Genomic DNA, 14367 nt, shown 5'->3' with positions numbered 1-14367 from the left:
TTCTAGCAGTCAGATGTGGTGCAAGGTGCTCCTGCTCATGGGCAGGGGGTTGGAATTAAATAATCTTTGGGACCTTGTCCAGCCTAGGCTCTCTGTGGCTCTGTGTTAGTGTACTCTAAAGCACAATACTAGTTTGCTGGAGTTACTAACGTATTCTTCACCCAAAACTTTGTGGTGGCAACAGTGACATGATATCTCTAACTTTGCTTAGGACTGGGTTGATCTCTTGGATTCTCCAACATTGATGAGCCTCAGAGCAGCCTTGCCCTTTCCTGCTGCTGCAGGGTGAGTGACTGAGCTGCTGAGATACTACTGTATGAGAAAGCTGAACTAATCTGCATGAAAGTTTGCATTTACTCAAATAGTGAATTAATCCCCAGTGCTTTATTGCAGTGTTTTAGCATAGAGAGACATTACTTATTAATACAGCTTCATATACAAAGATGCTGATGGATACATTGTAAAAAGAAACAAAAAAACAACCCACAACCCAGTTGCAAGACTGAGAGAGATTCTATAGCTGTGGTTTCACAAAACAGCTACAGCTTGAGTATTATGCAAGTTCATTAAGCACTTTGTCTATAAAAGCATCTGGGTTTTTTTTCTCAAGTAGAAAGAGGTGCAGGTGGCATTTCCATGTAATGAAGGTGGGTAACTGGAGGATACTTTGGCAGATGCCAAAAGCTGATGCAGGTTTAACCAGATACAAGCTTGCTCACATGTTCACTGTAGATAAGTATGTCAAGATCTGCTTAATACAAAATAAGCTAGGAAGTTCTTGAGTTAGAAATTGTTTGAGAAAGAAATAAGGTTCTACACAAATATTTCTGTGTGACTTTTCTAGTGTTCTTGCCTGAGCACCTGCTCAGGCAAGTAATTTTGTAATTTTTAACAATATTGTACTAAGTAGACAACTTGTCTCTCCTGATACAGCTTTTCTATTGCTTTTTTTTGGCAATTTTTTAGCTTACGCAACATTATAAACTTGTTTCAAGTCTAATTTTGGTTCTTTTTCTTCTTGACCTGGAAGCTGTATTCTCTGGGGATCAGGGGTAGGGAAGGGGGCAGGTAGCAATGTAGAGAAGTTTGCTGTAGGAAAATACAAAAGATATGACCATGGATTGAAGCTGAAATACAAGCACCTGTAAAAAGATTATTATTCTGCTGTTATGCAGCTTAAACTTTAAAGAGAGATATTGATTCTCTCCCTGTTAACAGGGACCTCTGTTTCATTCATTTTTAGTTCTGGGGTAATTTGGGATTTACAGGCATTTGGTAAGGAAGAAGCTTTTTTTGTGTCCTTAGATGTCGCAGAACTTATCACAGAATATTCTGAGTTGGAAGGGACCCACAAGAATCACCAAAGCCAACTCTTAAATGGATGGTCCATGCAGAGATCAAACCATTATTTGGCATTATTAGCAGCATGATCTGACAAGCTGGGCTAATCTCATGTTCCCCGTATATATTGAGCACTCATTTTTGTCCACAAAGGTCTAATAACTGTACAGGAAATCATAAGCTTAAGTGATGGGAATGTAAATAGTTTGACAGCTTTTCTAGAAGATTATGGTACTAACTGTAGCCAGTGAACAATTTCTTGTAGGATTAGGGATGCAATCATGAGATGTTAGAGCTACTGATATAGCATATTCCCAGTCCTTTACTTCAAGGCAAGAGCAGCCTCTTCATGGTAGAGCTGATTGCTCTTTTATTCTTAATTAGATATTTATTTTTGCGGCTTGTCAGGTAGCTAATTTTTTGCACTATTTGTCTGTGTCAAACTTTGCAAGTTTTTGGCATTGCATTAAAAATAAAAAAAAAATAATACATTTTATTCCATTTATTTTGTCCTCCTAACTTTGTTCATTTCACCACAATTTTTTTAGTTCAAAACAAGAACTGATCTCATGACATGATTTGATTTTGGTTGACTTAAAATCAAATACTTCTGTAAACTTTAACAATCATGAATCTTTAAGTGTATATTAATTTCCTTCCTGAAAAGCAATTTGCTTTTTTATTTAAGTGTTGCAAAAAGAAGCTCAGCAATTGTATGTCGTGGATTGAAGGCAGACAGTGGATTATATATTCACTGAGCATTGGTACCTTCCTTTAAATAGGAGGAAAAACAAACTTGGCAAAGCACTTATTGTAAGGAGACAACAAAACTCTCCATAAATTTACTTTGGATGTGTATTAGATGATCACAGAGAGAAACAGTGAAAAAAAGTGTTTGTGACTAATTGTAGAGACATTTTTCAGAGAAGCTTATTAATACAAGTAAGAAGTACAAGTATGTGTTACTTTCTGTGTCATGTTTTATTTTTATGATTACAGAGTTAAATTCTTGGAATGAGATCCTGGCATCCTGTGAGAAATACAGAGTTTTGCGCGTTGGTCTAATCAAGTTGAGACATTTGACCACAAAAGACCTTCAACAGAGGAGCTAGAAACTAGACAAAACTTACAAGTACAGCTCAAACAATGGAAATATTAGGTCAGCATAGGCTGCTTTTGATAATCACAAGACTTTTTCTTGGACTAGATTCTGAAGTTCTTTTAAACAAGAACTGCAATTTCCACTGAGGACATAAGTGGAAAAGCAATACATTATGCTAGCTCTATATTTTTAAGCAACTTTATATAAAAATTTGGTAATATTGAGGATTGGGTTAACTGTAAAATTTCTTTTCATTTCAAATTATTTGCAGCTTCAGTGGGGATTTTGCAGTTTTGGGGGTTTTTTTATTGTTAATTGGGATCGAATAGTATTTTTGTTTTCCTTTTTACCTGAATTTGACTTTAGTGATTTATTCACTATGCTCTGTTAAAAGTGCATGTTGCTAAAGGTGTAGTCTTGTATTTTGGTGGAGAAATCCAGCTCTGGGCACCTAATATTGTTAGGAGAATTAGATATCTTAGATAAGATAAGAACAGACTGATGTCCTGGTTCATTCATCCATGTGGAGTGTCACATTGGATTCTACAGGGCTTGAAGCCTCAGGATACTGCTGGCAGGGTAGAAGTGGGGATATCTGCAGAGCTCAAATCCAGTTCATGGCTAAGGGACTCCTTGGACTATGAAATTATGCATCCCCAATATTTTTACATGTGAATCAAGTTCTGATTTATTCAGAAATGGAAAAAAGGAAACATTTTTGCACAACTAGAGCACCTTTATCATTTTTTTTTTTTTTAATTAACATTCTCTCTCTTACTTCCATAGAAGATGCACTGTGAAACAAGGAATGGTTTTTATCTCAAAATGCTTTTTTCTTTTTAACTACAACAGTTTCACTGTATTAGTCACGGGTTCTCATGTTGCTTTTTCATCTTATTTGAATTTTACCTTCTGGGACAAAAAAGCAAGAGAAAAGAGCAGTACACAGACTCACAACTCGTGGTGGGAATGAATCTGGACAGATAAACTGCGTTGTTGTGTCAGAAGCATTTCATGCTGGATTTATGTTCTACAAACAGATAAGTGACAAAAAAAATTTTGATGTATGCTACACATTTGCCCAGAAGGCATGAGATAAACTCTGTAGTCAATAACTTGAAGGGTACTTCCTAACAGTCTTCCCTCTTACTCTTGCGTAAATTTTTGCTCTGCAATGCATAATTTTTCTGTTTCTTTGCCTGCCAAGGAATTTCTTTGGTTTATGTTGCATCAATCCATTTATCACTGTTATAGTTTAATAAAAGATTATAGGATGCAGTAGGATGCAGTAGGATATTTAGATATCTATAGGCAGACCCTTATATTTACACAAATCCATACTTAGCTTGCAGAGGGATGTTTAAATTTCTGGCTTGCTGTCCAGAACTTGATTTTCTTTTCTTATTTCCTGTTTCCTTCTGAGAAGTTCTCTCTGTCTTATTTTGCTTGTGTAATGGAAGGTGATAATAAGAATTCTTTCACTTGTAAACTGTCTTTCTTGGAATAAATTTTGGTACAGATGGGATTTGTCTGCCCTTATTCTGAAATTTTCCAGACTTCTTATATATGCTGTGCCCTGGAGGGGATGTGTGGGATCTGGCAGTTACTAGAATTCAACTGTACATTTCAACTCCTAGAATAATTTTTTTAAATCCTTACTATTTCAGGGATTTAATGTCTGTGTTTTAAGGGCACTTTTTTTTTTCAATAGAAATTTAAATGCAACATGATACTGGAGTTAGAATATTGAATAAATTAGATGTTTGCAGTACTTTTAGTGAAAAAGTATTGTAAAGTTTTTTCAAAGGTGCTTGAAAGCTCTCTGAGTGATGCTTATTTGCATGTTTTAGGAGAAGAAAAGCACTAAACTGAATGGCTGCATATGAATTTTTATGAATTTTGTATTATGCAACTCAGTAGCAGTGAAAGCTCCAGTGCTTTTTCATTTTATGTAGGTTTTGCTTTTATTATTTACCTTTTACTACTGGGCACATAAGTAGTAAAAGGTAAATAATAAATTTATTACCTTTAAATAAAGGTAATAAATTTATTACCTTTAAATAAATAATTGATTTGACTGAATAAAGAGTCACTGCCTTCAGTAGTGGCTTTCACTTTTTTTGAAGTTATTACATGGCTCATATGCCAAAAAAATAGTCTTAGTTTGAAATCAGTAGTATCAGCACCAAATTATTGAAAGCAGGAAATAGAAATGAAAGTTTATGTGGCACAATGGCCACATCTGGTTTTATTTCAGATGTATTGGGTTGCCTTCTCCAGAACATCACAGATCTCCCAGAAGGACCCAAAGCAATGGTACAGGTTTTTATACATGCACCAAAATTACTTAGCAACATTTCAGCTACTGATTACTTTATGTATGCCCTGGGAGGCTGTGAAGGACAGAGATCAGTTTTTAAATGTGTCCCAGTGCTAATTCCTGCGGTATCTGTTGTACTTATGTGTAGCTCATAACTACAGTTGTTCACCTGGGTACTGAGTTTTCAGGAAGGGCTTTTAATTGTCATATGAAAAACTTCTCTACCAAGTAAACACACCGTTGGTTTCATGCCACATAGAAAAGGGAGTCGTGAAGACTAGAAAAAATCTAACAATGGGGAATCTAAAAACAGAATTCTGGGAGGTAGAGGAAAACTTCAGATAAAGTGCATGAGTTATTAAACACTTGTGAGTGGAAACCAAGCAACATTTTCTCTTTCAGCAAATGCTATTTCAGGATTGTTTTGGAGGATTTCAGATGTTATGGAAAATGCTCATAAAGGGAGATACGCAAGAGAGAATTTGTGTCTCAGAGCCTCTTTTATGTTAAATAATGTCAGAAAATTGTGTATCAAACTTATGATTCTACATGTATAATATCACCTATACAGAGAATGAATATTTAAATCTAGAGTGTTTGAAAGGTCAGAGCTAAAAGATACCCTGCAGAATTTTTGGGTTCAGAAGCTATTATGTAGAAGCTAAAGCTGAACAATTTTGTCTGCTCCTGCACTGGAAGGCAAAGCATAATACTGAAGAATTACACTTCACTCCCTATGATATTACCAAGTAAACCCTGGAGGGAAAGAAAGGGAATTTCATTCTAGACTGTTTCAAGTTATATTTCTCTTGTATTCAGGTGATGAGCTAGCAAACTAGCCATCCTTATCATTATTGTTGTCGTCATTTTTATTATGATTATTTTATTACGTTGACAAGAAAAAAAATAAGTAATGGTCAAAAAAAATTTGGATGCTTCAGTTCCGGGGAAGAGAAGCTGATAGTGGAGAATGGTTTTGTTTTTCTGTGCCTTCCCTGAGGTATGCTTTTCTCACTGTTCTCACTCTGGCTGTCGTGCAGGTGGTTGACCAGATTGACACACTGACATGTGATCTGCAGCTGGAGGATGAGATGACAGACAGTTCCAAAACAGACACGCTGAACAGCAGCTCCAGCAGCACAACAGCCTCCAGCCTGGAGAAGGTCAAGGTGCGGGGAAGCGCGCCCCTCATCAAGCCGCCCGCGCACCCCTCTGCCATCCTGACCGTGCTGCGGAAGCCCAACCCGCCGCCTCCTCCCCCGCGGCTGACGCCCGTCAGGTGTGATGAGCCTCCCCGGCTGCCTCCTTTGGCCAACCCAGTCAAGACCAACGGCACACTTCTGCGGAATGGGGGCCTGCCTGCGGGGCCCAGCCGCATCCCGAATGGAGATGTGTGCTGCGTGCCCAGCAGCCCCCTGGAGAAAGCGGTGATGCCGCCGCTGGCGCACAGAGCCGAGAAGGAGCGCTGTGCCCAGGCGGGAGCGAGGGAGCGCGTCCGGTTCAGCGAGAAGGTGCAGTACCACGGCTACTGCCCCGACTGTGACGTTCGCTACAACATCAAAAACAGGGAGGTGCACTTGCACAGCGAGCCGGCCCGGGCTGCGGGAAAGCTGCCACACCAGTGCCCTCCTCTGCCGCCTCCTCCACCTCCACTGCCTCCGTTTCTTCTGGAAAATGGAGGGTTGGGGATAAGTCCCAGTAACAGCTTTCCTCCTCCAAGACCTGCAACTGTGCCTCCACAAACTGCGCCAAAACCCCAGAAGACCATCTTGAGGAAATCAACCACTACAACAGTGTGAAGTATGCCCCTTGTAATAACTCTTTGTTTTTTCCTATATATAAACATAAATAGGTAATGAGCACTTTCTACTTGAGCAATAAAAAGACCCAATGTATTACATACACCCTGTGTCCAGTGAAGTGGCATAAAAATCACATGGTAAGTACAAAGAGGAATACTTGTTGGTCTTATTTGTACTCACCAAAAATACCCTTATGGCAAAGGGTGCTGAAAAAATACTCATTCTTTAGCACCAATGTTGTAAACATCTGTAGCAGTTTCTTATTTGTAGCGTGGTTTAAAAGGCAAAGAAAAGACAGTTCAGTGTGAAAATATTGCATAGTGATATCTGATAGGTTTAAATCTGACATAAGGGAATAACCATTTATCTCCTGGGTTTTGGGATTTTTCAAGTGTCTTTTGATGAAGCCGAATGGAGTACCAGGTAACAGCCTTTGACTGAATTCTAGCAAATTATTTTTTTCTCTTCGTGCATGCTTAAGCAAACTCACTGTATGTGGGGTGGTTGCAGTAGGGGGTAATCACTGGACTCTCAGCAGCTCAGTCTTTGGTGGGGAAGTAACTAATTGCAATGTGTATTGGCGTGGCTTTGGAGTTGCATTTTGTTTCTCACTGTCTCAGTGCATCGCTACTGATGTAAAGTACCGAGTTTGAGATGAGCAGGGACAGTCCCATTAAGTTCTCCTTTTTTCTCTATCTGCAAAATGGTAGTGATATTTGATCTCACTGTGCAATGGCAGTAGGCTGAAAAAGCAAAGCCCAGTCCTGTGTTTTTCACAAAGCTTTTGTCTGGTGCAAATCTTCTTTTTGAAGGCAAAGAAAATGTTGCTTAAGGCCTCTGGGGACATCCACTTAATTCATGTAAAGAGCTTTGAAGTTGAAAAGCTCTGTGCAATTATGGAGCATTAACATGCAAAACAAGATATTTTACATGTTATCACATTTTGATGGTGAACCCAATTAATATTCTTACTAGTTGAAAAAAAGTCCTCAGTGTTTTTAATTATTTTATGACAGAATATCCTTGTATTCTCACAAAGAGAATTGCAGGGACTTAGAGTTTAAAAAAAATCCAGTTAATGAATAAATTTGATAATAAATCTTATTTACAAAGTTATTTACAAAACTTGTATCAAAGTAATTTCAGTGGCCAACAGGAAATGCTATATTTTAAAAGTATGCTTATTTCAGCTGAAATATACAAGGTACTTTATGGCAAAGCAGGAAAAAAACAGACAAAACTGATTTTGAATTTTAATTTTTATTTACATCTAGTAATAGGTATTAAACAGATATTATGGTTCCCTGTATAAGTATTCTATATTCTATATTCTATTTTAGTATTTAAACCAAAGGAGTAAGAATAATTGTTACAAAAGTCCCATCAGATGACTACTGTTTGTAAACCTTGGCAGTAAGCAAACGTTTTATTTTGTGCAAATACACATACAGGGTCTAAATGCCTCCAGCCTCATGAAGTATTCCCAGCATAAAAGCAAAGGAAAGAAATCATCCTAAATTCTTAATCATGCTTTCCCCTCATGCCTCCCATGTGTTTTTCAGGATGCACTTTGCATTTGGTATTGTTTGACTGTATTTAATCCCACGAGAGCTGCTGCCGAGTGCAGTGAGTCCAGGTGCTCGCAGCAGGAGACAGTAACTCATCCTGCATCTGTGCAAGATCTTTGCTGCCCAGATCAGGATTATGGCAGGTGGATTCTGCTCACGTGCTGGAACTCCACATCACCTCTCCTGCTCATACATTGAAAACTGCTTTCAAAATCACTGGAACAATGTGGGGACATATCCACATTGCATAGCTGCAGGTTTTTCTTTCAAAAAGAAAATTACTGCTGTCCTTGCTATATCAGTAAGATCCCATACTATACTAAGCTATACAGATCCTACAACTGTTATGAGCTTGTTTAGTATTTTTTTCATTCTTAAACGAGCTACTGTTTACAAGAAAAAATGCAAATCAAATATAGCACATAAAATATTAAAGGAAATAACACTGAGTAATTTTAGAGGATTATGGTTTGGTGCATATGTGTTACCTCACTTGGCTTAGTTTTTTCAGTATGAACTCACCTCTGATAGCAGAGTGCTGCATTTCCCCTCTGGGCTTGTCAGAGTCTCGTGAACATGTTAGCACCTCCAGACTGGATGCTGCACTCAGTGGATGTGGACTGATGTACATGTAAATTTCAGTTTTGTTACAGTTGTCAGAAAGCTTAAACAGCATCCGTGTTTCAGCAGTTAATGTTCAGTTTTGGTACCCAACATCTTGCATCTCATAGTTTGTCTTCTCCTTCAGAAGTGCTTTCTTATCTCTTTCTCTTTCTTATCATATCTTCATATGATATGGCTGTGCCATGAAAAGATGCAGGTTTTCAAATGCAATGCTATCTTTGAACAGCAATGCAGGTTAAAAATGTGATGGAAAAACATTGTTTTTCTTCAAAGTTTGACAGCCCAGGCTTTCTTTAATACAACATGTTCCAAGGTCTCTGTTAAATCATAGTACAAACATTGAATCAGTTATGTTCTAATGAGAATGTCTCTGGCCTGTGTCCTATTGTAGACATTTTTGTCAGAGTAATAATTTCACATTAATAACGTGTCAGAATAAAATTAAGGTTAAAACAGGCAAACTTGCAAAATGTGGGAAACAATTAACTTTAAATTTTGCAGCTGTTTGGAAACTGCTGATAGAAATGGTGTAGCAACAAATGCAGTAGTGTATTCAGCTAGCACTATTTTTTACTTTTATATTAGGAATGTAAAGATTGTGAAGCATTTTTTGAACACCTACAAAACAGTATGCTTCACACTTTACTGAGGAAAACCCAATAAGCTAACCAGAACTGAACAGGAGTTTTCTGCATTTTTAATGTAAATGTAATACTCTCTGAGATTACATTTAGTGTTTTGCAAATATTTTTATACCTGAAAAAATGAAAATCCAGTAACAATACTCAGAGCTTTGATTCAGTGTTTGCCATCCCATCAATCTGCTGTCTAGCTTTAATTTCCTAAAGTATTTTAAAATCTCAGCTGTCCAGATCTAGACTTCCCAAATGCAAATAGGAGAAGGTTGATTCTATCAATTTAATGAAGGGGACAAGTTTAGGAAAATTAGTATAAAAAATGAAAATTACCTAATTTGTAATAATGACATCCATTAAAAAAGTTGACCCACGAATTCATTGCAAGAAAGGAAAACTAGGAGAGTAAAATCCAATACAATTCTTTTGAAGGACATAAGGTAGGAATCTTCAAAAAGATAATGGATCTTTCTGCCACCTGGTAAAAGTCACTATTCTTCATTTTCTCTTGTTGTCTGAAGTTGTTTCACCTTTCATCACATTGTCAATTTAAAAAAAAAAACAAGAAAAAACCCCCAAATCTCCATTGATGATTTTTTATTAATAAATCAATATCTTGTTTAAAATGTGACGTAAAATAAGTCATGTACACTACAGCTCTTGTTATTAGCTTTCTTCAGATAATTTGTTTATTGGTTTTGAAGCAGAGAGCAGTATGACTTCTTTAATTACCAGAGAGACTTTTATGTGGATATTTGCTCAGATCTCTTTCTTTCCATGTTCTAGTTATGGCTTTCCTTTCAGTAGTGCCACTAACAGTAATCTAACATGTGCATGTAAAATCATACTGTGGTTGCTGTGTCACTTGTCTGAAAGTAGGCATGAGTATTGGCACGTATTTTTGCAGAGGCAACATTTCTCACACCCTACTGGTATACATGCTGTGAGCTGTGCTTTTTCAGGGGCAGTATGTGTGTGTTTAGAAGCAAAAACCTGTCCACTGCTCAAACTAGTAATAGTATTGAAGGCATAATGCTCACAGGTGCAGAAAGATCTTGCAGAAAGTGAGGTGTGCACAAAGGCAAGTGGTAGAAATGTATATGGTTAACCTTGCTAAGCACAATTGCTAGAATACTCAGTCTGAAAAAATATTTGGCATCTGTTACATAAACATATATTTTGTAGGGGTATTTGTGATCTATCTCATGCAATATTTACATGCTGCAGCCTAAAATTTCTGTATCTGTATTAGCAGAGACCACAACGGAAACAGCAGCAGCAGCACTGGTGTTACTGGGTCAGTGTCCTGTGGAGCAGTGCCTGCAAACTGCTCTACAGCCTCAGCTTTGGTAGCAGTTACATGTTCATGGTTTTTAGTTGGCAAAAAGTAGCAGGGATTTTATCTCAATCACCTGTTTTGTGGTGGCTAACAGAGCAAGTTTCTCCACCAGTCATAATTTTGGAAAGGTATTGTAGTAATCCATCTTGGGATAGCTCTGGGGAGCACAACCAAGCTGACTTTCATTTCTGATCTTAAATGCTTCGACATGTCTCAGGCTGGTCAAAGAGCTCTCCTGTCAGCTGAAGCTGGAGCTGCTGGGATGAATGGACCTGACCATGGATCCTGCTGCAGGAGAGAGGCCCAGGCTGGAGGCACCAGTGCAAGTCTGCTCCTGTTCTCTGAGCCCTCACATTTTTTCATGTGTGGCAATGTTCTTGTTGCTACACGGTGGGAGAATTTTGTTGAGGAATTACACCTGCACCGTGTTCATCAGCTGAGCTGTATTGTTTCAGTGGTGAAGCATGGCTGTATTTAGCTTCCCTGGTCTTTTGTAATGTTGAATCTTTAGAAGTTGTGAAGGAAGGGATTTCTTACTTTGGAGGTAATTGTTCTCCTGTCAGGTTATACAAATAAGATGAGAATGATCATGCAGTTATGATGTGGAGTAGTTGAGGGATCTGGTTTATTACTGAAGGGCTGTGTATCTTTTTGTTGCATGAAAATGGTTTTTATAGACAGCTGAGAGAAAAGTAGAACATAAATTGCACCTGATAGCCAGCCAAGAGCAGTACTTTGAGGAACAAGTAAAACCAGAATCATTCTGCTGCCTTTCTTGGGAAAGATGAGGAAGGTCCAGGAATTGCTGCATCTTCTCCTCATGGCAAGCAGTTTTCTCTTTAATTCGTGAAATATTGGATGTGTATACTATAATTCATTAAGGAATTCAGCACAATCTATCTCATTGTTGTTTATAAATTATATTCATGAAAAAAAAGTTTTCTGATATCACAGCTGTCTCTAGATGTTGTTTGTCTGATATTTTCAATAACTTCTCATGCAATCTTGCAAGCAATAATGGGGAAAATTACATAAGAAGAGAAAATAATAGGCAAATTATGAAAAAAAGACTTTCAACAGATGTGTTTAAGTGTATTCCTCAGTGGTGTTTACATAATGATAACAACATCAAAATGAGAGCTTGTTTTTCTTTATGTAGGGTTCTTATCATTACTTGAAAACCTTAAATTATAAGATTAATATTATTATATTAAGTGGTAAGGAAAAAGCCAGTGACAGAAATTCTCATAGAAGTGACAGATATTTCAGTGACAGAAATTCTCATAGAAGTGTTGTTTCTTTCCAGTTCAGCATTGACTTTCCTAAGTAAAAGTTGTTTGTGTTGGTCTCCTTCTTGGATAAATTAGCATGTGAAAACCAGAACGTTATGATAGTGTCTTTTTGTATAAATCTCTAATGCCTACAGGATATTTTGGTTTTCCTTTTTTGCGAATACTGTGACGATTTGGATTATTTGATGATACAGTCATATAATGGAATTAAAAGGTTGTCTGTGTCCCTATATCCCTTCAAGTAGAGTTTAAAGCTCTCTCAACAAGTCCTGGTAACTCCTGAGCTAAGATCCTTTTTCCCTATTTGTTTACAGTCTTGGTGTTGTATAAACTGACCCGTGATCAAAACCCCCAAAATTCTGCTGGTCACGCCAGTCTCTAAGCCAGGGATTACTCTTCATGATTTTCCTGTTTCTAACCCCTTGATGCCCTGCAAATGGAAGGACAGAGAGAACACAGCTGGTACTCCAGATCCCATGACCAGTTGTCTCAAGGCCCTGAGGACCTGCTTGACTCTCTGAAGCCTTTGATGAGATTTCATTGCCTACCTGAAAAGCCAATAGAGGCTGATAATCAGGGGGCTGTACCAAGCTGGGCTGTTTCTTGGTGATGTCTCTTACATGGGCCTCAGTGAGGCAACACACCTCCCTGTGGCTTGGGTCTGGTCAGCATATTGGGCCCTCCATTCCTCTTAAAAGGGAGTCACCAGTGATTATGACCCTTCTTTTTATTTATTTCAGGAAGTCATGGTGAGGGTAGGCTACCCTGCCTTAGGCAACCCGTTCATCCCAGAAGAACTTCAATCCCCATTCTCATTTCCCTGGTCCCTAGATTCCAGGGCCTCATATCAGCTGTGAAGGTGGGGCAGGTTGGATGGGAATTCAGTACCAATCATCAGTCAGGAGAAGAGTGAAGTTAGCGCCTTGAATTTTAGGAAAGCAACATTTCAGCTCTTTCAGAAGTTAACCAATGGGCAAACCTAGGAAACTGGGATGAGGGAGCAGAACAGGACTCCATGGGGTACAGGAGCTCTCATTCCCCACATTAAAGAAATCTGGAAAGCAGAGCAAGGGTTCAATATAGATTAATCAAAAGCTGCTGGTTAAGCAAAAAGGAAAGAAGGAAATGCACAGATAATGGAAGCAGAGACAGGTATCCTGAGAAGATTTTAGGGAGAGATTGCCTAGTTGTGTACATGTGAGGCCAGGAAGACCAAGCTGAACTTGGCAAGGGATGCCAAGAATTATAAGGACCACATGTTAATCAGACAGAAAAGGAAGGTCAAAGAAAGTATACAGCCCCTGATGAACACAGACTGGCAAACAGGTAGCAGACAAGGAGAAGGCTGAGGCATTAACCTTTTCCACTTCAGTCAATGGCTACCTGTCTTCCCACTTTCAAATGGATGGATGCTAAATGAGGATCAAGTCTATAAGCACCCAAGAAACCTGAATGTAGGTAAGTCTATGGGACCCAGTGAGATGCATCCCAGAGTACTGAGGGAATTGCCTGCTGTAGTTGCCAACCCACTCTCCATGACACTCAAAAAGTCGTGGCAGTAAGGGGAAGTCCCAGGTGACAGGAAAAAGGGAAACATTGAACCAACCCATCTTAAAAAAGGGTAGAAAGGAGAATCCTGGGAGCTACCAGCCTTTTAGTCTCACCTTGGTGCCTGGGAAGGTCTTGGAACAGATCCTCCTAGAATGTACATGGAGGACAGGAGCATGATTTCAGGCAGTCAAGCACAATGCGGAAACTACAACAGTGGGCAGGGGAAGGACTACAGACATTATCTATCTGACTCCTCCAGGGCATTTGAGTTCTCTCCAACATCCTTCTTTCTGAATTGGAGAGAAATTGATAGACTATTCAGTGGAATAAGAATTATTTGGATGGTCACATCCAAATAAGAGGGAACAGGTCAACATCTTGATGTACAGATGGAGATCAGTGGCAAGTGGTGCCCTCAGGGGTCTGTACTGGGACCCGTGTTATTAAACATCTTCATCAGTGACATAGATGAAAGGGTCAAGTGCACCCTCAGCAGGTTTGGAGATGACACAAAGCTGAGCAGTGCAGCGACCCTCCTGAAGGACACGATGCCATCCAGAGGGACCTGGACAAGTTTGGGAAGTGAGTGAGTCCACGGGAAACTCATAGGGTTCAATAAAGCCAAGTGCAAAATGCTGCACCTGGGTTATGTCATCTCCCAGTATCCATGTAGGCTGCAGGATGAGCAGATCAAGAGCTGCCCTGCTGAGGACTCACTGGGTACTGGGGAATCAGAGTTTGGAAATGAGCTGGTGATATGTGTACGTAGCCCAGAAAGCCAGCTGTATCCTGG

General features: G+C 39.0%; 1 protein-coding gene across 2 annotated transcripts in view; it reads left to right on the top strand.

Annotated features, from left to right (window-relative positions):
• Positions 1-14367, top strand: part of PRR16 (proline rich 16) — a 143195-nt gene that overhangs the window by 90999 nt on the left and 37829 nt on the right. Inside the window, exon 2 of one of the 2 annotated variants that reach the window (XR_003945895.2) lies at positions 5804-6702. Coding sequence is in view for 1 of the 2 variants with exons in the window: in XM_030237523.2 (XP_030093383.1) it covers positions 5804-6562 (759 nt within the window). In the remaining variant the exon portion in view is untranslated. The remainder of the gene's footprint in view (positions 1-5803; positions 6703-14367) is intronic. The other variant, XM_030237523.2, reaches the window with a different exon arrangement.

The sequence above is a fragment of the Serinus canaria genome, chromosome Z (genome assembly GCF_022539315.1).
Source record: "Serinus canaria isolate serCan28SL12 chromosome Z, serCan2020, whole genome shotgun sequence".
NCBI lineage: Eukaryota > Metazoa > Chordata > Aves > Passeriformes > Fringillidae > Serinus > Serinus canaria.
Note: the sequence above shows the minus strand (reverse complement) of the source record. Positions and strands in the feature narration are given on the sequence as shown.